Genomic DNA, 26485 nt, shown 5'->3' with positions numbered 1-26485 from the left:
AAACATTCACATAAATAAAGATATTAATGTACAAACATGAAATACATTTCAATCTTCAGCACAGTTTCTGGAGTTCAACCAGTTTAAGGCCAGTTTACTACTTCATCAAAACAGATGAGCGTCACACACACACACACACACACACACACACACACACACCACACACACACACACACACACACTCTCTCATGTATTGATTACCAATCCTCAGGGAGATGTAAAAAGTCCAAATTTATTGTTTTTCTCCTCCAAGGCGAAGATTGATCTCTATTAGAGAATTTATGGGTAGAATGAGCCAAGATTGTTTATCTCAGTGATTTTCAAGGTTGAAGGCGTCTTTTCCAGAGCTGCAGGGCAGAAAGTAGGAAACGGTTCAGACGTAACACTGAACATGGTAATGTGCGATTCTGAGGAACAAATTACTTCTTGTAGTGCTTTCACTCAAAAGGTATATGATTTTTTAAAATATATACGCTTATTTTAATCAGGAAGACTTAATTATTTTTTTGTATATCTGTGAATGCAAAACAAATATCAAAAATGATTTAAAGTCACATTTAAAACCAAGTAGGTTACATTTTGTGGTCATTATTATTTATTATTACTATTATTTGATAGGGTTGTCACCATTATAAATTTGGCCAAAATGGTGAAAGAAGCCAAAATGGTGAAGCCATCTTGCCTCTAAAACTCAAACTCAGTATTTTCAATAAAGGAATATTTTCAAAACAAATAAAATTAAACATGAAGTTTCTGTAAACAAAATGGTTCTTCACAAAAATGACTAGTAAAGACTAAAGTACCAGACTGAAGAGTTTTATCATCCAGAAACAATAAATCATACAAATGAAAATTATTGAGTTTACTGTAATTTATAAATTTGATTAATTGACTTATTGTTTATTGCAACAGGCCTTTTATTTAATCATAAAGCAGAATTTCTTTATTTGGAAAATTATACCAGATTGTTTTGCTAAAACTCCTGGAAATGATTCAAACATCTGGAATGGACGCCGGTGTGAACCTGCATCTGGCAGCCGTTGTGTTTGGTGAGTTTGTGACACTAGAGGTCATTTTGTTAAAACCAGGTCAGCCTCTCAGCAGAACAAGGACGTGCATATCGAAGAGCTCCGGGGTGTGTGATTGTGTCTGTGTGTATTTATAGCTTTGGACAGGTGAAGAACCCCCCCAACACCCATCCAGTCCCTCTCCTCTTCATCACTGCCCTAATTTTATCTGTGGGTTCGTTGCTGTGTCTGTCTGAGTGTGTTGATGTGTGTTTATTCTCCCTAGAGCCCACCGCTGCCCTATTTCAACCTGAAAACATTAGATTGTACTGTATCTTTAGTCCTCTCAGAGTCCAGCTAACCTGTCAGTGACCTTGGAAAAACAAAACAACCTGCAGCTGAAGGCGAATAAAATTCAGCTCAGAAGGCAAAGGGGTTGTGAAATGTTTCTGGTTTTGTAAAAAAGTATGGAAAAGGAAAGAAATTTCACTTCTTTTTCCTCAAAAGTCTAAATCCGTGTTAAAATACAAACATTTTTACATAAGAATCACTTATGTTGTTAGCATATACAAATAATCACATACCTGCTGTATTTCCTGCATATTATAGAAACCTGCACAGCATCCACACTGAAAACCTGTCCCAAAATAGATTTAAGTTTTTAGACTAAATTTATCCAACCATGTATGAACAATTAAAATATTCTGATTCTGAAGTGATAATTATGAGGAGAAGTTAGTGTTATTTGTAAACCATCATGTAAAGACATGATGGTTTGTGTTCAGGATGTTTCGGGGGAAGTAAAGTCAGCAGCTTCTTAAATCAGGATTCATTCCAGAAATTTATCTCCTTTATGTCATCATAAATATTATGAGCAGAATATATGAGAATAAAAAGATCTCTGCTCTCGAAGTTTAATTTAAAATTACCTTAACGTCAGCGGACATCACCTTGGATGCTTTTAATTATTGGTTACTTGACTGATTAAAACATTGAAGACAAAATCTAATATGAGGGGACAGAGGGAAGCCATCTTGCCTCTAAAACTCAAACTCAGTATTTTTCAGCAACACGTAAATCTGTCTTAAAAAAGATGTATTTTTTTTCTTCAGAACAAAACCTTCAATCTTTCCTCCTTTTCATGCTTGTCTTTTAGCTGCAGTTGGATCTAAGAAATACAAGACAAGATGGAGCCATAATATTGACAAGCGAGAGAACCTCTATCTGTAATGCAGGCCAGGGGCCAGAATGAAGACTGTGATTAATGAGTCTCCCAGTCAAATATGCTAATGAGTCACACACTCCTGCTAGGACCTGTGTGTGTGTGTGTGTGTGTGTATGTGTGTGTGTGCGTGCGTGCGTGCGTGTTACTGAATGGATCTTTACTGAAACTATGTGTTTGTCACCGTTTAATTTACATTTAGCTAAATACACATTGTGCATGATTTTGTGCTTCTATTTGAATCTTTACTACGTCTAAATATGTGGAAATAAAGGTTGATATAGATATTAATAGATATTATTGTTTCTGTTGTGGCCTGTAACCAATATTGTATATTTTCCTTCTCCTGTTAACCGCAACATGGCATGACTTCTCTCCCAGTTTTTCTCCTGCATCACTTTTAGTCACATAAACGAATATAACACGGCAACAAAATGGAAGGTTTTACTTATTAGTCCGATCCAGACATGTTAAAAACGAATAACTTCGATTGATACCAATATTAATGCAGATGTTTTGGGCATTTCTACCTCGTTTAAAAACATGTTGTGGCTTTTTTAGTTTTTCCATTTCTAGGACCGAGAGAAATTTCAGATTTCCAACTAGAATATGACAGCGCCATGCTACGGAAAACATTTAATCAAGTCTGGAAAAATATTAAAGAGTAAATAAATACAAGAATATAGTTTTACTGCAGTATTAAGAGAATAACATTGTAAGAGAATTAAATTTATTCTCTTACGATGACTATGACTTATTCTCCTCATATTTTCCTCTATTCACATTATACTACTTTATTTCTTGAATAATTATGATTTAATTCTCGTACAACTTTATTTTTGTAGTTTTATGACTATTTTTGACATTTAATGACTTTATTCTCGTAATTTAATATATATGGCCTTAATAATACTCAGCCACACCAACTGCAGTTTCTAAAACACTGTTTTTTTCAGAAGGTTGAAATATTTGTTGGTGTAAGTGTTTTTTGTTTGTGTTTGGGCTGTAAAGTGGTCAGCCGGAGGGGGAATTGCGCAGACTGATTGACAGCTGGTCTGGACAAGGGAGGTCGGGTGGAACAGAGCCTCAACACAGCCCAGCAAGCACAGCCTAACACACACAATAAGCCTAAATACATGAACCACTTCCACACTAACACACACAGAAACACCACCGGGACCTCTCCTCACCTCAACATGTCTCCCTTTGACAGCTTTCAACTGCGGTCAACACGCACACACACACACACAAACGCAGCGCACACACACACACACACCACGGTGAACTCCTGACAGAAACATCCTCCCTCTCTCCTCCCTGTCACAGCTCCGGCTGCATCACACACACCTCTGGACGGACACGGCGCCACGCACACTCAGCAGCCCGCCGGAGGACCAGGGGAACCTGGCCGGGCCGGCGCTTCACGCCACTGAAGGGGCTTCGCTTGCAAAAGCCACAGGAGGCGTCCGACACTTTGTGACTCTTCTGCTGGACTCTTTCTGCTGCTCAATCCGTCAGGAGAAAACTAGCCAACAAAATGCTAAACCTTTCACTGTTGTGCCGAAATTATTTAGGTAATACATTGTTCCCACAAGACTGAACCGGAAGTTTTCCGCCATCTTGGTAGGCAAGCGCAGCACAATACATATCAGACCAACAAAAAAATGATGCAGACCCTCTGAACACGTGACCAAAATGGCCGCTGTTGGGATCAACCTGTGTGACGGAGAACGGAAACGTGTCAGACAATGTGAACAGGCTGCGTCCGGAGTCACACTATGACAGTTAACTGGTGAACACGAAGTACTAGAGTAAATATCCCCGTTTATCTTAGAGGTGGGCAGAGAAATCAAAAACGTATCTGTTAGCTAGTTTGTGGCCTTTTTATTGTTGCCATAGCAACTGCCTGCCAAGATGGCGGTCGGCAACAACGATCACAGACTGTTTGAAAGTGGTAACTCATCATCCTAGCACAGCTGGAAAACGAGCGTCACGGTTTCTGTTTTTTGTTTTAAATATCTGGAATCCTGCACAGCTAGTTTTATCCACGGTTTTCTCTCCGCGCCATTGTTGTTCATTTTTGTGCAGCGTTTGAGGCTCTGCAACAAGGTGTTGCTAGGCAACAAAAAGGTGAGCGTGGCGTTAGCTGATGCTAACAGTAAACAAAATAATCCATTTTGTTTACTGTTTCACTTATTTATGGTTTTATTTTCTTTCTGTTTCTAGTTTTTGTGTTTTATTTTGTTTACTGAAAATGTCTTCCAGTTGCGTGTTCTCTACAAAATTAAAGTTTAGTTGCTTTCAGAGGGGAAACTTGCATAATTATGCCGTTATCACTATATTAGCTGAAAACTGTGTTGAAACAACAATATTATTGTTATTGCAATAATTTTTGGGAGAATTTATAATAAAGTTCTTAACTGATGAAGTTTTAGCTTCGATGTGAACTCAGATTCTTAACAAAACTAAAGTATTTTTCCTTTTTGATAAATCTCTGATGTGAAACAAAGAACAAACATAAATGCTTCAGTGTATTTTACTAAAACACAAACATTCTGAACTCTCCATTTTATTATTCTCAATTTTTTATGTCAGAAACTATAAATAAAGATAAAAGTAACTTGAAAAACCTTGATAAGCATCCAAAAGCAAGAGTAATATAAAATCCATCACTCCTACACACTTTCTTTTTTAACAACATGCGTTTTCTCTAAATATGATAGTAGTATATATTACCAAAGTATCTGTTCATATCTAATTATGTCTGATGGTATCCTGGCAACATTTCTTGTTATTTGTTGCAGATCACTAAGTTATTTTAAAAAATAAATTATGGCTCAAATGTAATTTGTTCCCTTTTATTGATCTAATTTTGCCACAATGCAAATTTAAATCACGAAAGTTTGATTCAAAGACGCTGAACTTTGTCCAAGCAGCTTTAATTTACTTCCCACAGATTGATATTAAAACCCAGAGTCCAAGAAAAGTTGAACATTTCTTTCTGATATGTCCTGTAAAAAAAATTAAGAATACAATAATTTAAACAAATATCTTATTATTTTTGTGCTGTTTTTGATTTTGCCAAATCAGCTCAGAGGTCTATAAACTGTGCAGTATTTTGTGCAGTGAGGAAAATGACCTTTCAAGAATCTGTTTTTATCAGAAAAAGACAAAAGTGAAAATTAAGATTCTGGTAAAGTCGAATTTGAGAAACAGCATGAAAAGCAACTCCTTAAAACAATTAACTATGAAGCGTTTAAATGCAAACGAGATGTTATAATGGTGAGAAAAGTTCTGCAGATAAACATGGATGCTGAAGTCTTTCCTGCTTTAGAACCTTAAAATCACTGATGTGGAATAAGGAGCGCCATCAGGGCCTCCGTGTGTTTGGTGCTTACATGTGTGAGCAGCTTTTCCGCCTCATTAAACCTTCAACTCTTAAAACTTTGGGCTGACATGGCTTTCCTCAAGCAGATGTTTTCACAGTCATTAGCTGCTTAGCATCCAACCATGCTAACGTGCTAACTACATGATAATGATAGCCATTTGTCTGCTAACCCTCGTCTTTTCCTTCTCATTAAACTTTAGACTTTGGTTCTGAAGTACCTCACAACGTTTACACTAAAAATACTTTCTATAAACTGTTTGAATCAATTTTATTGTTTATTACTTGATAAAATGTGTCAAGTGTTTTGGGGGGACAGGATTTTGGCAACATCCAACAAGGCCAACATCCTATTATGATGTTATCCAAGTGATACATGATTGTTTTTACATTATTACATTAACACTACTTTTAACAGTGCATCCTTTAGCTCTATTATGTTCATTTGATTATGTTAATATGTTAATTATATTATAATGATGACATTTTATTGTAATATTTGCATTATCATTTACATTCTAAAGTTTGGATGCAAGTAAAAACCCAATAGTTGTTTTATTAACAGTTATTCTTGCAGATATTTAACGCCAAAAAAATGCTAATATTGTTACCAACAGGATGTTAGCATCATTTCTTGCAAAATGTGTTTTTTATTAAATTAGCAATTTAACCTACAAAAGCATCAACGGGTTTTATCATGTCATGTTTGTACAGTCATTTGATGTTTGCCACACAAACATGTGTAAATCTTCCAAATCTGGGAGTTTCTGATTAGGGTGATGGCTCGGGAGGCCTTACAGGTTATAGCAAAGGTCGGATCAACAAAAACATTAGAAAAATCAGAACAACGCTCGTCAGAAATCACAATGACAATTGTTTCGTAGTGAAAGCTTCTGCAAACATAACGGATGCTCAGATTCCTTTGCTGAACATTTTCTGTTCAGTTTTTTTTTTGAACAAACAACGACAACACCTGTTTGTTCAACAGACGACAAGATAGTGACAAAAGGCAAAAGCAGGTGCAGCGATGCACTGATCTCATCTGCAACTCGGTGACGCATGTCATTTAATTCAATTTGACATAAAATTTGACATAAAATTCCAAGAAGCATTTAATGTATTGATACTCGCGGATGAAAATCAATACTTTCTGAGGAGAAAATATTGATATGTAACGTAGAATCGATAAAATTACCTGGCCCTAAACCAGAGCCAGTTGAGCATTGCTCAAAGTTTCATTTTTCCAAACTAAATCATTTTAATGTGTTTCATCTCACCATTTTGTAACTATCATGTTAAATTCAGTGAATAATAATAATTATGCAAATTATATTTAACATATAAATGTAAATATGTAACAAGTGTCAAATTACAGAAAGGAACATTTTTCTATTGATTACTAAGAATATTTATAAAAATAATTTAAAATGTAATTTTTTGATTAAAATGTAATAACAAAAACATATTTTTTAAAAATAGTTTAATTTTTAAAGAAATGCTTGTTTCATTTCCATTTACTGTTTAATGAATGACTGAAATTATTTGATTTTGGTGTTTTTACAACATATGTTTCAACACAAACTAAATTATATAGAAACATTTTTTTTAAAACTGGGTTTGTTTCTGAATCAGTGAAAATGGATAAAAAATGGTTTGATTTTCTTGTAACAAATACTGGAAAATAATCACAAAAATCCCAGGAAACAATGTTTTTCTCATCCTTTCTTATTTGTCTGCTTCCAATTGTCAAGCGTTTGCTTCTGATGAAGAACCAATAAACCAAACGACTAAATTGTGTTTTCTTCTTCCAGCCTCTTTCTATTCAAACCCATCGCATTCAGCCGATAATTAACGGGATGATATTCTGCTGAACGTTTCCTTCAAGTGGTTTCAAATTTACTGAGAGGAGATGACTTGATGCTGCATCACACGCTGATTTGTTTTTGCCCCACTGCGCCACATTTAAAGCCCTAATTTTCTTATTTCTGCTGCTTACCATCACTTCTTTGTTTTTTCCTTGTTTTCTCTCCCTGGCGAGTCACATGAATCTCTTTCTTTCTTTTATTTGAAATAGACTTTACACCATCTACCAATGCTGTTATTTTATTGATGCCTTTCTTGAGCATTTTAGTTTTTGTGATTCAAATTTCACATCAAAATTATAGTTTCCAAACCATAAAATTGTTTGTTTTTTCCTTCCTGGTGCAGTTTATTGCTCCCCATTTCAGAAACCAAAGGGGAAAAAAGAAAAACAACAACAGCAATAAGAAATGCATCATCACAATTAAAATTTCTTCTCTCTTTCTTATCCTTTAAACCATCTTATCTATTTTGGTTTCGAAAGGTTGCTTTTAACTTTAATTATTTGTTTTATCAATGTGCGAAAGCATTTTTTATTTAAGTAAGTTACTCAGACAGTTACGATTCCATATCTGGCATATGAAATGCCTGCATTTACACAAAAGGTATCGTCCTTGGGAATACAGTAAGAAGAAAATGCAGCCCAACAGCAATTAGAGGAAATTAATAGATTGCTGCTTGGTGCCTTGGATGCTGGTGGCGTCGCTTCTTATCCTTCAATACTTTTGTATATCCATGAATTCATACATTCATGGACATACATACAAAAACCACCAAATGTCAAACAATTATATCCATAATGACTCCTGCAAAGAAGCAGCTAATCAACTTTCAACAGGTTTTTAAATGTCCACTTATCTGACACAATCTACAGCCTATAAAATGTACATTACCAATCACCGGCTTCGTTCCAAGAAAATGAACAAGGCGGTCCAAATGTGCGTCCAGTCATGCCGAGCAAATGCGCACACAAAGCCCGCGAACGCCATGGCGCCGTAATTAGGTCGAACTATTGAAGCTGCTAAAATCAATCAGCTGTGAACTTGGCGCACACAAAGACGCCCATCTGGACTCAGCAGCAGTCCGTCTGCACACTGCCAGGTGCAAACATGAGAACAGCGAAAGGAAAGAAATCCAGAAGTTCAGCCTCCTCTAATGGAGAGAACCTCTCCTTATATGCTATTATTAAGGACAAAATTTACATTTTCATGTAGTTTGCTGTCCTTAATAGCTTCTAGAGATAAATGTTGGTGTTGAAGTCAAAAAAAGGAGGCCGCCATGCCTCATGAATGCATAAAGGGGAGTGAAAACCTTGGATAAAAGAGGAAAAGGTCATGCCAACAGTTTGGAAGCCTTTCAATCATTATAATTGATTATTGCTTATTATTATTTAATTTGTATCGTTCTGCCCTATACTCTTCTAAATGATTATTCTACCAATAGAGTCTTCTATCAATTATTCTGACAATTAATCAAGTCATGGAATTAAAATTTTGAAACGGTTTTTCTGCAACAGAAGTTGTTTCGCCGCCATTAGCCCATTTAGCAGCAAGTACATGAAGTTGATTGACAGCGCCAGGACCCGCCTCCTGGCTCTGATTGGTTAGTTTTGGCAATGGTAGCTTAGGAAGGATGTGCAGGAGATCAATATGTCTCATATTATATTATATTATAACAGTTTTAAAGAAATTTTTTAAATAAACGTTACACATTGTAGCTTTAAAGATGCTTCGATACTTTTCCTTGAGGAATTTTAATAATCAACAAACTCAAATCATTCGGATTCAAACGTTCCTTCCTGTTTCCAACTTGCTGCCCGTTGTCTTAATGGATGATGTTTTCAGTCAATCAAAGGCTGAACAGAGGGATTCATTTTGCAGTGATTTTCAGGTGATGAGAATAAGAGGAAGGAGGAAAAGATGGTGTGAAAGGCAGAGGGGAGAGCAGTGATCAATAAGTCAGGGCTGGTTTATCAGTCTGAATTAATGGTAATTAGCCTTTAGCCTACACTCCAAATCACATTTTCACAAACACAAAGCCAGTTCTCTAATTACAAATGTCATGTAGCTGCGAGGTGTTATCGACTGCACCGTTATTACCAGGTGTTTATGGATCTGTTTGTGTGTCCTGGTGGTGCAGACATATCATCTCAGCACTTTGTGGCATTTCACTTCAACGCAAAAGTTCAGCAGATGAAAATAATGAACTTTCAAATGATTGGTTTATTAGAAAACTGTTATTTTCCTGCATGTTTCTCATTTTCAAATGTCTTACTTTTATATCAGACTTTCTTCAGTTTGCATGTCAAAATCAACAGAACATAAATAAGAGAATAAATATTAACATAGTTGCTATGCTTTATTATTTTTATAATACAGAATAGCTACAGGAAAAAGAATAATTATACACAAACTTAAGGTTGTGAATCTTTAGTCTCTGAAGTGATTGACTCCTATGTCATCGACTTCACAAAATTGATTTTACAAAAAACTAAGAGTAGATTTAAGCTAATTCAGAGTTAGCTTGTAAGTGTAGAGAAGTGGTCAGTGCTTGTATATGTGCACACGTTACATGCATGTGTAAAATATACATGCATATTTTGTACATGCATGTGCATGCATCAACTCCAATTGGTTAATCTTAATTGTCTCAGTTGCAATGAGTACTTGCTCAATCAATTGCATGATAAATTGAAGTGAGTCAAATCATTTAAATTTTTTTGAAGGGCAATTAAGTTTACAAAGTCTTCATAATCCATTTTATTTAGGGTTTTTGTTGTGTGTGTCTTTTATTTCAGTTTTATTCAGTGTTTTTTGTTATGTTTTCTTTCAGTTCCAGTGTTAGCTGTTCTTTATTATTGTTTTTATTATTATTCTGCTGTATCTCTATAGGCCTGCGACAGACTGGTGACCTGTCCAGGGTGAACCCTGCCTCTTGCCTCATAATGTTCACTGGAGATAAGCACCAGCACCCCTGTATATACTTCCATGCTTCATTTCTTTTTATGACTTCACATGACTAAATTTAAGTCACAGAAGGAGGAAGTAGTAGCACATGAAGTCAGAGTTTTGGCTCCTTTTGCGGTATCTCCGGTGCACAAACGAGTTTTACAGCAGATCCTTCCTCCAGATGCTTACTTCATAACATCACTGCTCCCAACAACCTGAATAAATCTTTACAACCCTGTTATTGGAACACTTTGCTTAATGTCTTACAAACAGTCTCTGCTTTCTATGCACAAATATACATCTTGTACATTTTTTAAATTATCTTACGGAAGTTGCATTTCCTTTACAAATGTCAATAAAACAGAATTTAACAATTTTTAGTATCTGTACTGTTATTTTTATGTTGTAAATTTGCCCTTACTGTTTCAATCTTTTATTTTGTTTTTTAGCTTGATTTACATCTGCATGCTCCATTTACCTAGAACTTGCTAAATTTTCCCACAGTGGGACAACAAAGGATCTTTCTTTTCAATTCTAGTGCAGAATATTGTTTTACACCTCGTCTAACCTCATACTCTGCCAGATTTCCTCCATTTCTTACACTTGCTTTCTGCCTGGGTGTAAGTAAGCAGACATTGCGTGAAGATTTTCTGCACTAGAGCTGTTTAGCTGGGTAAGAAGCTGATAATGACCCATTACCAAGTTACAAACATCTATGTGTGAAAATGAATTTTCACATGTTTCAGAAACACACAGAGCTGCAGTGAAACCTCAGAAAGCAGTCGCGATCGTCCATCTTTGCTACTAATCTAGTGCTCAGTCTAATTCCCAATTCTTGACCTTTACACTTTCCAAATTGTAATCCCAACAAAGCTTTTGGACCCCACAATTATGGTGATCTTGGTGCTTTTGGACCTCACTGCTAATAAATGTCAAACAAGCCCCCAACACTCACACACATATGCACACCCATTCATCCAATCACTTAAATGAACCGCGGAGCGAGGTGTAATTACTTCCTCCCCTTCCCTGCTTCTCTTCCCAACTTTCTCACTCATCTAAATGCAAATGCAGTTTCTAACCTTTATGCAGTGGAGCTACACTAACAATTGGCTTTGGCTACTGGCCGCTCTTTAACTCTGAACTACATCACAATTAACACAGCGAGAAAGAGAAGCACAAAGGATCCTGATGATTACGATTGTTAGTGGCGACGTGTCTTTGGAAAGATTCACAGTTTTCCAAACAACTAAAGGAGCTCTGTGTGTGTGTGTGTGTGTGTGTGTGTGTGTGTGTGTGTGTGTGTGTGTGGTGTGTGTGTGTGTGTGTGTGTGTGTGTGTGTGTGTGTGTGTGTGTGTGTGTGTGTGTGTGTGTGTGTGTGCCCGCTTGATTGTGAAACTCATTTAAAAGTTTCAAACGCCACATTAGCTTGTGGGTCAAGTGAAACTGGTGTCACCAAGGTAAATTTAACAGTTTAATATCTGTAAATAAATAAATTGCAATAAAATCTGATGTTTAAGCAGCAGAATTGTTAATATTTCTTGCCAGACAGTTCAATAAAGTTCTCAATCGTGTTCAAATGACTTGATGGGTTTGTAAAGATTTCCTACATACTTTGTATAAATTTCAGATTAAAATAGTATTTTCTAATCAAGCCTTTCCACAAAGAGAATTAAGGACACAAGAACAAAAAGTTAATTTGATTTTAATCTCAGAATTCTGACTTTTTTCTTTATTTTTCTCTAAAGTTTCAGTCGGAGAGAAAAATGCCCTGGGATCAGAATCTGTCCAGCTGCGGGTCTTTCTGTGTTGTCTGTGAATAATCCAGGATGTTAAGTGAAGTGGGGATTTAAATTGCCTTTCAATGTGAACATGTGCATCAAGCTCGTCTTGCTTTGACCTGGAGATGACCTAGCAAGTTGTTGTACCCCACTTAATACAGAGCAACCTCTCAAAGTAGGCAACTGGGAACACTGGAAGGGTTAAGTAGGAAGAGATTTCCACATGTTGGGCTTCGCTGAGGCTAGTTGGTAACGGCGCAGTTCCTGCTGATTTGCAATGTTTTATTCCAAAAGTTTCTGAAATGGTTCATTTTCCAGACACCAAATAACATTAACTTATTGCCAAAACACAGCTGTGTGATTTTTAAAAGAGTTTGGACAGAAATCTAAATGGAAGGAGAAAAATGTTCAAAATATGAATTGTAAGGTTTTGTGGTACTAATGGGATTGTTTAATACCACAAACAATTGTTTAGTGCCATTGTACTGACCGTTTGTTTTTCTAAAAGGTCAGAAAATGTTTCAGTGGTTAAACTAACATCTGATAAGAATAATGGACCGACATCTGTATCCAATAGTTACCAAAATTAAACACATTTTCTTAATTTAAAAAAATCAACTATGACGCTTTCCATCTCTGCTTCAGTCAAGCATCCCACAATCCTGCACTGCATCACTTCACCAAACTCAAAAACAACAAGACTTAGAAACACTGGTTGTAAATATCAGCCCAGTTTTACTCATGGAGTCGATGTCGATATGCTAAAACATGAATAATATAGAGAGATATTGAGGTTAAAGCTGATATTGTGTCTCCCTGACGGTGTGGTACAGGCATTGGATTGGAATTTAAATAAGTTTTTAAAAACTAACCATTTGAAAATGTCCATCCTGAGCCGCTGCCTGTTGTAAGTCCAGTCCTACAAAATATCCAATTATGCTCAGGTCCCTGAAATATTTCCAAAATTTTCTGAAAGTTAACTTCATGTTTCTCTCCTTACACCAGTAGTTTGTTAGCTTCCTGCAATGCTGACGAGACCTTGGTGGATGGGCTTAGTGGGTGTGTTTGTCTATTTCTTTATTCAGTCCAAAGAGCTCCTATCAGTATTCCATGACTGTATTTATTCACTGTTTTCTTCCACCAACCAGACACCAATTACTGCTGCCAATCACACACACACACACACACACACACACACACACACACACACACACACACACACACACACACACACACACACACACACGCACACACACACACACACCACTGGTCTGTTCCAGTGTGTAAAACTGTGAACAAAAGTAATTTTTAACACATTCAGAGACACAAACACATTTTTTCTGCCTCAATACCAAAACCACCAGAGGAAATTATGTAAATCATTCATTTATATAATAAGGTTTAGAAATTAAATCAATTAACATTACAAAAAATGTGGATATCTTCAGGTTTTAAATGAAAGCTGCTGTTGTTTTTTCTTTAGAACAAACTTGACCTACGTATCTAGAGTCGGACCAAAAGGAAGGACGTCCAGCCGGTACTTAGGGGGAAACGTAACCTAGTTTGTGACCTTGTAGCCGCACACCCTGCCGCGAGGTTACGGATCTGACCCACAGGCAGACATAAATCCACACACCGCTACATACCCTCCAGGTGTCGGCGTTATTCATCACCACGCGTTGACATCATGTTTTCTGCTTTATCCAGCGGGGACAAAAGCAGACCCAGCTACCAGGTTTAAACCGAAATAAACAGCTTTACATGAGGAGGACACATTCAAGAATATATAATCACATGGACTGTTGTCCTTGCCAAGGACAGCTCCACAGTTATTTTAGTTAGCAGGACACTTCCTCCGCTCAGCTTTCCTTTGCTTCAGACTGAAACAGAGACTCAAAGGAGAAGAAGCAGCCTGCGATTATTATAATTGGCAGAGCAGATAACAACAAACCGCCCTGTCATGAAGCTTTCTTTTTGCATCCACTTAACAATTACAGCCGGGTTGTTTTTTTTAATTTATTATTATTATTTAAAAACCTGCCCATGCTTCCTGAGCTTATTAGTCTGCTTGCCTTATTTACATGAACTATCACTGGAAAAAGAAAAAAAAAGTGGAGACAGGCCTCTCAGAATGGCCAAGACTCATTTGCATCTCTTTATTATTCCATCTGAACATCTGACCTGCAGCCTTCTAATTAAACTGGAGCTCAAATTCATTTGACAAACTGTTCTGTTACTAATATATGTAAAGAAAGTGAGAGAAAACTGATGAGCAAACCTGTTTTCATACTTTCATACCATCCAATATGCCACTAAACTGCAGAGGCCCCTGAAATGCTAAGGTACTTCTGGAAGACATTCCAACCAAAGATTGGAATGCACTTCTCAACCAGATGGACTCTGTGCAATATTTTTATAATTATCTTTCATTAAAAAAAATAAAACAACAACAATCCAATAGCATGCTGCTCTGAATAAGGATAAAGTTTTACTTATGGTTTTATGAGATCTAATTAAGCACATTTCATTCCTCTTGAAGGTTTCAGTCCCGACGTTCCACTGACTGGACCCGACCAGTCCTAACACCACAGGACGACCGGGTACGATTGTCGGAAGCGACAATCTTAGAACTCAGAACGTTCTAAGGTTGTCGTAAGGGCAAAATCGGGCCAAAAGATTGTGTAGTGTGAACTGGGCTTTAGCGAGCTGTGAGATGTTGAATAACTAAAGTCTTTCTAATGCCTGCATCTCCCAGAATGCTGTGCAGTTCTGGATTAGAGTTAAATGAAGATACTAAATATTCTATCCAGTGAATAATCAATTGATCATATGTCGATAGCAATAATAATTTGAAGTTATGTTCCACAGAAACTTTGGTAATTAATTAATTTGGTAATAATTCAGCAAAGGTGACAGTAGGAGATGGTGTCTGATGGTGTCTGTCTGCTCGACTCGACTTAATGACTGCTAAATGCATAATAGTTCTGAAAAGTTGATGCTTTCATTTGGTAATTAGGAACTTCAGTTTTATGGTTGTAAGAAGTCAATCAAAATCTGATTAATCAAAGATTTAGACATTTTTTAATGAGTTCATAGCTGGAAATGTGTCTGTTTGGAAACTAATTTATTTCCAATGAGTTTGCAGCAAAATTCTGAACATTATCCTCAAAAAAGCAGACAAAGCATATCACATTAGTCATCTTTTGCAAAGATTCACTCAAAGTAAAATGTTATTTGCAGCTACATTTCTTTTAAAACTCCTCTTTTTACACTTTCAGCCACAAGCACTTTGGTCTCAAGTGACTGATAGAAAATATTCATCTTCTGAAGGGAACTTTCCAGGGATAAAGAGCAAAAGATGAAAAGTGAAAAGCTCTCTCACACAAGATGAATCAACACCATGTTAAGAAAAAAAAAAAGACCTGCTCTTGAAGGTTGAAGACAGTCATGAACAAGAAAAAACGCGTGAAGCCAAGGTTCCCAAAGGCTGATCAAAGGGCCACGTATGACCAAAAAGCCACGAGTCAGCAGGAAATTCAGTTTTCGATCAAGATTGAGACCCGACTGAAATTTGTTTTCACCCGTCTTGCCTTCCCACAGACGGTGTGACTGTGGGTTTGCCGTGTTGCAACATGGCAGCTGACCTCCTGCTCTGGCTGCAGAAGCTGCTTTCACAGACAGTTTTAGCGTGGAAGAGCCGGTTCCTCCACCGCAGTGAGCAGGAAGCCAGTTGGAGTAACTGCTCTCTCACTTTGACCTTACACTTCTCTTCTTTGATATGTGTTCAAGAAGTCACGAGTTCAACTATTGACTGAGCTTCTACAGGAGCCCCTTTTTGGAAAGGTTTTGTCTGTTTTCAGTAAATGGGGAAAAAACAAAATTAATTTGGCTAAAACTGTAACATTTTTTTAATCAGTGTTCAGCATGTATAACTTCCCCAGGCCGTTTGGTTCGTTTGGGAAGGTCTGTATGGACATCAAACTCTGGTCTGCAGACAGACCTCAGTCTCAGTTTGGTAGCAATGAACTCTGATGCGGCTCAAAAGCAGGCAGTGGACGACAGCGCACGGCATTCTGGGTAAATCCAACAAAACGACGTGCTAGCCTGGCACTAGCGTGAGAAACGGCTCATTGTCTCTTAGCAAAAAACAAAAAATCCTACAACTGGTAAAATATTATTCCACTCCATTTTTATTTTGCAAAAAGGATAGCAGCAATCAGTGTCGTCTTCAGACGTTTTCGTATCGTTTCCTTCATAGTTCTTGATGCAGCGCCCCCAGGTGAGGAGGGGAACAGGCTTTTCAAGCGGTTTGGTTGGTTTGACGGTGCAACATGAAAGAGAAGCAGCTGGAAATGCAACAAATGTTGCAACTTTGGTCTCCAGTTGAATTGAGTCTACTGGACTATCAGGTGTGAAAACAGCCTAAGAATGATGCTGAATGTGAACTTCATCATTTTAAACGCAAAGGACAAACATACAAATTCAGCGTTCCTGTACCTCTCCACAGGGAGCGATGCGTGACGGTGGCATTAACTTTCAGCAGAAAAATCAGCCCAGCCAACCAATTAACCAGCTCTTAAATCTCCTTAGCGAGGACAAAGTGTGTGTGTGAAAACAAACAGAAGGGTGGGATAGTCAGGAAGTGGGAGTGTGTGTGTGTGTGAATGATGAGTAAAGGTTAATAAGACCTCAAGAGGGGTAAGACAGGGGTTTTGTAACATCCCAGTGCTTCCTCCTCCTCCTCCCACTAACACATATTTAGACACACAGGCGGGGGATCAGGACCAAAGCCGGTGGTCCATTGAGCAGCAGGATAGTTCATTACTGTCCAGGCGTTTACTAATACTTCTTAATACCTCACATTCTCCCCTTATTACACCGTATATCTATGTGCTCTATGTTCTCTTTTTGCTTCATTCCCAGAAGTGTTGCTGGGATGCTGCTCTCATGCCACAGTTAGTGTCTGCTCTAACATACAGAAGAAGTCGTTGTGGTTGGCTGCTGAAAGTCTCTGGATTTCTTTGCCTCCTTGTCAGTCATGCTATTCTGGGTTTCCACCTGACAGCCTGAGAGGTGGAGACTATCCGGCTCTCTGATAGCTGCAGCCTTTGTTGTTTCAGAGGAAAGAAACAAAAAGGTACGAAAGTTGCTTCTAATGTTCATTGAGAGGGAGAAGCAACCAACTCTCTGATCATTCCAAAGTGGCAAACAGGAATAATTTAAGGTGACCCATTATGCGTCTTTGAGCAGAACATGTTGGTTACAGTTTTTGCCCAAAATCATTTTTAGATAATGAGATTTTAGTCTGAGTCTATGTTGCTAGGTAATGCCGCAGTGTCTGTGAATTGTGTCTCAACATTCCCGGATGTTTTTGAAACTGCTTGTTTTCCAGACACCAGAAAACATTAACTTGGCTGGGATTTCTGTTTTTTATATGTTTTTAAGAGCTTGGCCTGTATTCAGAAGCAGTTGTAAATGGAAATCCAAAAACATGCAAAATGTGAATTTTGCATAATAGGTCTCCCTTAAGAGGAAATCTGTTGCTGGATTGTCTGAATCAGAATGACAGGCGAGTATTCAACTCAAATGAAATGACCTGAGTCTGCTGGGGGAATTACTGCTGTTAATTGGGGCCTGAGTGTATTTCAAATTGCTCCTATGAAGCTGAAATGATTCATGCACCTGTTTAATGTGGCCCTATCTCTGGTAAAGAGCGCTTTAATGGGCATCTTGGCGCTCAGTTACAACTGTGCAGAACTTTAACTGTATTCGTATCCTTCAAAACTCTGCAGAGGCCGTCAGTGCAAATCTGCACTGCAGTTTTATCAAACAAGGCTTGTAGCTTCATATTCAAGTTCAAAACTTTGTGGAGACAAAGGACGTCATCAACTCGTCTTAGAAAATAGGGGAAATAACAATACCTGTTGTTGGCCAGGAGAATTAAAATAAGCAGTTTTCAGAGTGTAATTCATCAGCTTTGCCAGATGTTTTTGATCTGTTCTGATTTGCACGAAGGCGATTTTCTTCAATTAAATACAAACCCTTTTGACAAACATTTTTTTCCACTTCTTTTCAGTCTGGCTCAGTTGGAGGCTTTTTTCATTTGTTTAGCCACTTAACTGACTGGACTGAAATCTGTGAAATAATCAAACTCCAAAGTAAATTAGAGACCTTCGGAAAGCCTGGAGAACGATTTGTTCAGACCATTTTAAAATATCAACAAGGTTCTGGCTGCTTGGTGGAAAAATATGGAGGAGTCACAGCTTTAAATTATTAGAAACATGTTTATTTTAGGGATAAGGGCTAGAAAAACTTCCAAACCCAAGCAGACATAATAATTTGGAAATAATACTATGTGAAGACGTAAGCCTCGTAGGAGGGCAAATAAAGCCTGGTGGCCCGCCAGGCTTACAATACACCAGGGAAACACTGGGCTGACATCTAGAGTAAATTTAATGTCTTTATAAATCCTTGTGAAAAGAAACATGTAAAACAGAGATGCAATGGAAGGTTGTTTTGAAAAATATCATCAGAAACACACAGGAAGTGAAATGCAGCGTTTACCGTCTCGTCTATGAATCCTTTCCACTTCTGTCTCAATAAAATGCTGCATAGATTGAAGTTCAAAAGAAGCCTGTAAAGCCCTGAGTTATTTAAAAATGGCTTCTGCTCTTTAGCTGTCCACTGAGTCAAGGTTGGTCTGAATTTATTTATAGGACATTCATGAGGCACGTTTCAGAGAACAAAGGACAGAGACACAGATTAAATATAGATCAACACTCCGTCTGTTCTCGACTCTCCCTGTATGTCTGCCAGATTTTTCCCTCCAACTTCATCTTTTTAAAGACATTCCAACTCACTGCATCCCTGTCTTCATCTGTTTGCAGAAAGATTGTCTTTTTTAAAAGAGGACTCCTGGTGTGTGAATGTTCTTTAATGGCTCCCATTAAACATGACAGGAGGACTGGGAGCCATAACACTGCAGGAAAAAAGAATGATGAGCATGAACATCAAAGAAGAAGAGTCCTGTCTGTTCCCTTTCGAGGAGCATAAATGACGGCGAATAGACGCCATAACTTCACATCTGAGCTCTTCTTTAACGACTGAAGCAGAGATATGCTCAGCTCCTTTTAACAAGTTCCATCAATAATTAAATATTTTTGTCAAAAATTTTCTCTTCTTTCTTATGCACTTCTTGTTACTGTGCACTATTTTATTTTTATATTTGTATCATGTTCAAATAAATTTTATTTCAAAATCAAATTTCCCCTCATATTGAAAATATGTTTTAACGTTGAAAATAGTTGTGTATTAATTATTTCAGTATTAATTTGAGCTCATTTTTGTGCTTCTTTCCATCTCAGCTCACTTATAGAATGGTAAAAGTTACTATTACGACTAAAATTTGCAGTTAAAACTGAAGAATTCAGTCAAAATGTATCAATAGGGAAATCAATTAAATTAAAAACTAGTAGCTGAAACTGCTTGAGCAACAGAATTAAGAGTTTTACAAGAAACAAGCAATTTAATTACAGGCTGGTGCCGATCCGGAGCTTCTCCGGTAATGAAGCCCATCTGTGAGCCATCAGTTATCACCTGAAGGTGGGAAATTACACTAAACCGTTTTCATTATGGGGAAAAGACAGACAGCCATTTGGTGAGTTTAAAAAAGATCTGATTGAAATCAAGAGAACATCTGTTTGCTGTAATAGTTGATAAAAACATCAAATTTAAATAGAGTCTGTGCTTTGTTCTTTCCTAATGCTGCTTTCAGCTGCGTCTCTTGGCCAAGTTAAAGTATCGTCTAGTCCTGAGCTCCAGACTTGGCCCTGCGATGCTCTCTGGGTCGATGTCTCTTGGTTGTGTCTAAATTGTCGTCAGTTTGACTTTATCCTTCTTCAAGTCAGACACCTTCTTAGTCCAAACAGAACACGAAACCCAACCCAGATCGGGCAGGCAGAGGGGCGAAGAGACTAAAACAAAACAGAAACCAAACCGAGACATCAAGAAGAACGACTGAGAGGTCATAAGATTTAATTTAAAGTTCAAGAGGAAGATCTGGGAAACCCACAAAGAAATTCTGGAGCCTGGTGACGAGTAAGCCAAGAGACTGGAGGGCAATGCCAGAGGCGCAAGAACCTCGGAGCCTCCAAGGCGGCCAGAGGAACCTTTGAGGCTGTTATCAGAGATCCAGGAACCTTGGAGGCTGTTATCAGAGATCCAGGAACCTTGGAGGCTGTTATCAGAGATCCAGGAACCTTGGAGGCTGTTATCAGAGATCCAGGAACGTTGGAGGCTTAAACGACTCCAAGGTTCGTTTACTCCAAGGTTCGACTCCAAGGTTCGACTCCAAGGTTCGACTCCTGGATCTCTGTTATCAGAGATCCAGGAACCTTGGAGGGTGTTATCAGAGATCCAGGAACCTTGGAGGATGTTATCAGAGATCCAGGAACCTTGGAGGCTGTTATCAGAGATCCAGGAACCTTGGAGGCTGTTATCAGAGATCCAGGAACCTTGGAGGCTGTTATCAGAAATCCAGGAACCTTGGAGGCTGTTATCAGAGATCCAGGAACCTTGGAGGATGTTATCAGAGATCCAGGAACCTTTGAGGCTGTTATCAGAGATCCAGGAACCTTGGAGGATGTTATCAGAGATCCAGGAACCTTGGAGGATGTTATCAGAGGCTAGAGAATCTCGCAGGCCATCCCCAGTGGTTCAGGAACCTTTGAAAGCATTTGCTTGAGGGACCTATGAGGCCAGTAACCAAGAAGCTTGTCGCCTGAAGGCAACCAGAATGCCGGCTGTGCAGATCATCTGAACACGGCAGAAAGTTGGGTGGCCATCGATGGAGGCGAAGGGACCATTTCCCAGTGGCAAACATTGATGACTCTTGGATTTTTGAGGATATCAGTGAAAGCAATACAAAACTTTATAGCTGCCAACTTCATCCCAATCTGCTTCTGTTTCTCCAGCTCATTCATCCATCAGTTGTTATTCCTACCTTCATCCTTCTCTCCCTGATCTCAGATCTTTCCCTCACTTCTGCATATCTCCTCTTAGCGTTCCCAGCCCTTTTCTGTGACTGGCAGGGAAAGTGGAGTGTGTCATTCTTCTCTAACTGTACAACTTGTTTGTCTATCTGTCCGTCCAGCTGTACTCTAACTTCCAGTCTTTCTGTTAAAGAAGCCGCGATTCTGCAGTAATTATCTGTTAATCAGCTGCAGGCTGGCCCGACACGCGCCTCTTTAGGCACAGATACACTCGCTGTAAATACGAGTCCCTTCACATGCTGTTTCCATAAGTGCTCCTGTGCTTTTTGCTGACAGACAGATGGATGATTGCAGAAATGAGGAAAGATAAGTAGATGGACCGACAGGCAGATGGACGGCAGCGCGGGGAGAAGTGAGGCTAAAGGGAAGAACAAATCACTTGATGGATGTTTAAACAGGATGATTGGAATAAGGAGGAAGCTGAAGGAGTGAAAACGCTCATCAGGATGGAAAGTTGAGAACAAAGACATAGAAAAGGGAGGAAATGGAAGGAGAGCAGATGCTGGATTATAAATGTGTACACATGGCAGCATATGAGTCAAGCGTTTGCCGTTTGTTCAGATGAGAGCAAACAGTTAGAAGATGGTTTTGCACCTTCAGACTGCTGCTATAAAAATAAATATGTTTGTGGGCTCTGTGTGCATAACTGAGTGTAAATAATGAGGGGAACATTTCAGGATCCCAGCAAATATTGGGATATTTGCTCTCATCTGTCTTTCTTCTCAATCTTTCTGAAATCAAACCTTTGCCTATTTTAATTGATTTCTTCTTTCTCTGCAGATAATTGGACGTTTATTTTTCATCGCCTCATTCATCGGCGAGTTCCCATTTGAAAATAACTGATCCGGTTTGAAGAGGCAAAAACTGTTTCTCTCAGATGGGAGGAAAAAAGATTTGGACGTTCAGGAACATTTAAGAAAATGACACGATCTAAAACATGTAAACTGGTGAAACACCAATGAAGTTTTGGACTGAGTGGGTGAAAATGAAGAAAAACTTACTCAGAAATTAACATATTAAACTGAATTTTGTTCCATAGGTTATCCAAATATCTGCAAGGCAGAAGCTTTCTGGGAAGATGAACAGTAACATACTGGGACCACCAAAACACTTCAGATAAGTCTCAGGACTTTTCTTTGAAAAAAATTGTGGAAATTTTTACATTTCGAAAGTCAGAAATTTTCAAGATTTCTAGAAAATTTAAGAGAATAACTGCAAATTTTTCCTCTAATTTTGGACTTTTCAAGTGCAGAAATGTTCAACATTTTTTCTAAAACTTTTTCTTTGGAATATTCTGGTGGACATTTACTCCTTTTTTGTCCACAATGGTCCTAAATCACTGTTGTTCAAAGACGAAGGACGAAGACAACATTTGTAGGACTTGAGATGTTCAGATCTGTGGTTGCTGAACCGGCTGCCAGTCACTGTGGGGGCAGCATCATGTTGTCCAGTACTGACGGATTAGACAATGAAGGAGAACCAGAACCACCTCTGTCAGTGAATAGAGAAATCATTACGAGAAACCAGCTCCCCAAAATTAACATTAATATTCAAAAATCCCAAAGGGAAATGAAACATTGTTGTAACTCATATCAAGACATTCAAAAGGCTGAAACCAGGAGTAAAACAACAGTTGTTGCTCTGATTCCTTTTCCATGCAGCAAAAATAATTAATCTTCTTCCAGAAAGCACAAAAATTCAAGAGGCAGCATCTCAACAGAGCTATTTGGCATGATTACTAGTTTTGGTGGAGTTTCATTAACCTTTTAACACATTTGCTCAACTTCCAGCCGCCTCTGTTAAAACTTTAAGCAGTAACGGTACAAATGATGGATACTAAAATGGACTTAGACAAGAGCTTTAATAAAGTGAATTAAGCTATAACTGCCATTCTCTCCTGCATTGTAACATTAGAAGATTTTTCTATAAAATATTTGACGCCGGCTCAGAGCTGCCCTGCCAACATATCCATCATCTGAGTAAGATCTCCCACACAGTCTGACATAAATCAAATTTAGTCACTGTGAGAATAAAGTGGGGATGCTCAGATATCATCTAATATATCTTCTTCCTCTCCTCTCTCTCCTCCAGCCACACTCCATAACTGTCTTTATTACCTTCCTGCTGCTACCCACACTTATTTGTCTCATTTCTTCCTTTATTTTCCTCTGTCATCCACCGCCCTCCAGCCCCCTCTGGAGCTTGTTGATTCAGCCGACTAAGCAGCCTCTCTAGCCTAACATCATTTATTAAATATGGATTAATTACAGTGAAACCTCGTTAAGCATTGCAAAGACCTCCTGCATTTACCAGGAGTTGTTTTAATTAGACGAAAAGAAGTTCTTAATGTGCTACACCACGTTATGTTCTACACCTCCGACATCCTAATCAACTCAATCGCGTCTTGATTTGTCTCATCCTTGCATCTGGGAAACATGCTCTGCATCTTTAGCAGGATGCTTCAGCTGGAAACGCAACTAGGAATTACATTTATGTTGTGTTTCTAGCAGTGGCTTCATCTGCAAGTTTTGAAAGGAGATGCTAACAAGTCAGACCAACTCTGGTAATAACATCCTAAAAGTGACCAATTAAAGTTCCTTAAACAGATTAGAATATGTCTCTGGTCCATACAAAACATGTTCATTACATTTTTCCACAAAATCTTTCTTATGTAATGAGATTTTTATCAGTTCTGTTCAGTTCTGCTATTTTGAGATCCTTTCTGAATTTTATGCAACACCAAAAACTGAAAACTCAAAATGACTTTAGAAACTCAGAAACTTCTTTGTTTTTTTTCTAGAAACGTTTTTACTTTTCAAACTCAGAAATGTTATTGTTTTTGCTGGGATATCGTGTTTTTTCAGCCTCGTCAACATTTTGTATATTTCATAAAACTGAGATGAAAATACGTTTTCACATCACATGAATCAACAACCCGATGTTACTACTGGCAGAAACAACAAAGACGACAAGAAGTGGTTGAAGAATAAAGCGTAGCATGTTTGTCAGGATCTATTTTGTGAACAAACACAATTACATTCGTAGCTGCAAGTTCTGCACACATTTGCAGCTATTCTAATCAATATACAAGCATTCTGCCTGCACTCATTAAACAAGTAATGCAGTGATTACTTTTGGGCTCTCTAGATGTTTCCATTTCATTCACCAATGGTAAAAGTAGAGTAAGTTTTATCTGAAAATTTAGTGACTGGACACTGAGTGTGAGCGTTTCTCTCTGAAGGTGAAGTCAGAGTGTAAAACACCAGGAGAAATGAGGAGCATCTGCTCCATCGTGCCCCCAGGCTGAAGCTAACAGCCTCTAAAAGACAAAAACAAAAACATTTTCCACCTCATTTCTGTCTGCTGGCTCTCAGCTGCTCAAACATACGAAGGAAACCATCATGTCCACTGTGAAGACGGGGAGATTCAGGCCGGGTTATCATTTATGAGCGCTGTATAATTCATGAGCTTCTGTGAAATTATACTTCTGTAATTTACGTAATTGATGACTCTGATTACAACAAATATTTTCATTCTGGTATGATGAAAGAGTTGATGTCCACCAGGCACATATTTTATTTAGGATCCTGTTAAAGAAGCACAGCGCTGCAACAAAAGCTGAGCAGCAGAAAGAAGAAAGGAAAAAAACACGGGTTGAATTAAAAATCTGTCAGATTTACCATCTGAACCGACGTTGTTTAAATCTTCCTATGGATAAATATTAACGCACTCTTTCACCACGTCCGGATCTGATTTTTGCTTCTCTCACAATGTTTTTACAGTTACAGCTGTGTTGAAATGACGCCTTCAGGGCTAATGTTCAAAATCTAAATTACAGATTTTAGTGCTCCTCTGAAATGTGTGGGATTTAAACAGGCAGTTTTCCAACTACCAGAACTTATGTTGAACATAAATTGTTTATCAATATGCATATCCTGGAGAAAGAGAGAAGATATCCTTCGTATAAGTTATGTTTAGTTGATTTTATCCCACCAAAGTGGCTCCAGAATAAACCAAAGTCCCAGTTTAATCACAGAGAAGTGAAGAGCTTCTTTCAGGTCTCATTCACACCAACAGCCTGCTCAAATATGGAGACCGCCATGTTTAAAACTTCTATTCAACAGTTATAACGTAATAAAACCTTCAGCTGTAATAAAAAAAGATTGTCTGTGGAATAACATGAGCCCAATACTTCCTATCCTCTGACTTTTTAATATTTCTGGTCATAAATGCAGTGAAGACTCCAGCAAAGAGCAGCAGATTCACCTGAATATGCAGCTGTTTATAAACTCTGCAGGTGTAAATCACACTATCCTTGGTTCACTTCTCTGATTTTTCTGTGGAGTGTAAATCCTAATTATTTGATTTTTCACGCAGCATATCTAAAATATTTGAACGAAAATGCGTCTTGGAAAGTTAAAATATGAATGTGCAATGCTACATGCTAATGGATAGCATTTGCACAGAAACACCGTTTTCTGATTGGAATATGATATGCTAGCTTCAGCGGTTTAACAATGACAGTTTTAACAAATATGTACAAACATATTCTTGATAAAAGATTCATGTTGCAGGTTTCATATTTTTAATTTGCTCAATTTTTGATTGAAGGAAATGCAGCTGAGGTGTTTTCCCACCTGACAGTGCGGTACATTTGATTCAACTCGGGGCCAAAACGACAACATTTGTTACATTTTCAGATGATGTGGTTCTCTTTCTCACTTTACAAACTAACTGAGCAACCTGTTCCCCTCCTCGCCTGTGGGGGAGCTGCGCTGAAAATTACTAAAGGAAACGACAGAAAAATCTCTAAAGAAGACACTGAGCATAATTCGCAAAATGGAAGCAGAAATGGAGTGGCGTCAGGTTTTAGCGGTTGAAGGATTTTTTTTTTGTGTTTGGCAAAAAAAACAAAAGCTCAGTAATTTCTCCCTCTAGCACGAGGCTAGTGTGTTTGTTTTGGTTGCATATACCCAGAATCCCCTGCACTATAGTCCACTAGTTTTGGGGCAGTCTCTGGTCCGCTTGGCGTTCACATACACCTTCAAACTGCACCAGAGTTCACTTCAAACGAACAGAGACCAAAGTTTGTAGCGGGACCAGAGTTTGATCAGCATTCACACGTCCCTAACCGAACCGGACTTTCGAGACAAATGGATTGGAGTTGGACTAAAGTGGACTAAATAGGACTGGTGTGAACGCATCGTTAAATTTATAACAAAAATCTCAAA

General features: G+C 38.1%; 1 protein-coding gene across 1 annotated transcript in view; it reads right to left on the bottom strand.

Annotated features, from left to right (window-relative positions):
• LOC129372664 (receptor-type tyrosine-protein phosphatase T-like) overlaps nucleotides 1-21211 on the bottom strand; it is a 292638-nt gene extending 271427 nt beyond the window's left edge. Inside the window, 3 exon segments of the mRNA XM_055050081.1 lie at nucleotides 20276-20470; nucleotides 20540-20867; nucleotides 21206-21211. Of these exon segments, the coding sequence (XP_054906056.1) occupies nucleotides 20276-20470; nucleotides 20540-20867; nucleotides 21206-21211 (529 nt within the window).
• Between the last annotated feature and the right edge of the window lie 5274 nt (nucleotides 21212-26485).

The sequence above is a fragment of the Poeciliopsis prolifica genome, unplaced genomic scaffold, assembly GCF_027474105.1.
Source record: "Poeciliopsis prolifica strain line A6 unplaced genomic scaffold, Auburn_PproV2 SCAFFOLD030, whole genome shotgun sequence".
In the NCBI taxonomy this organism is placed as follows: domain Eukaryota; kingdom Metazoa; phylum Chordata; class Actinopteri; order Cyprinodontiformes; family Poeciliidae; genus Poeciliopsis; species Poeciliopsis prolifica.
The sequence above is the reverse complement of the archived record's forward strand: the minus strand, read 5'-3'. Positions and strand labels throughout refer to the sequence as shown.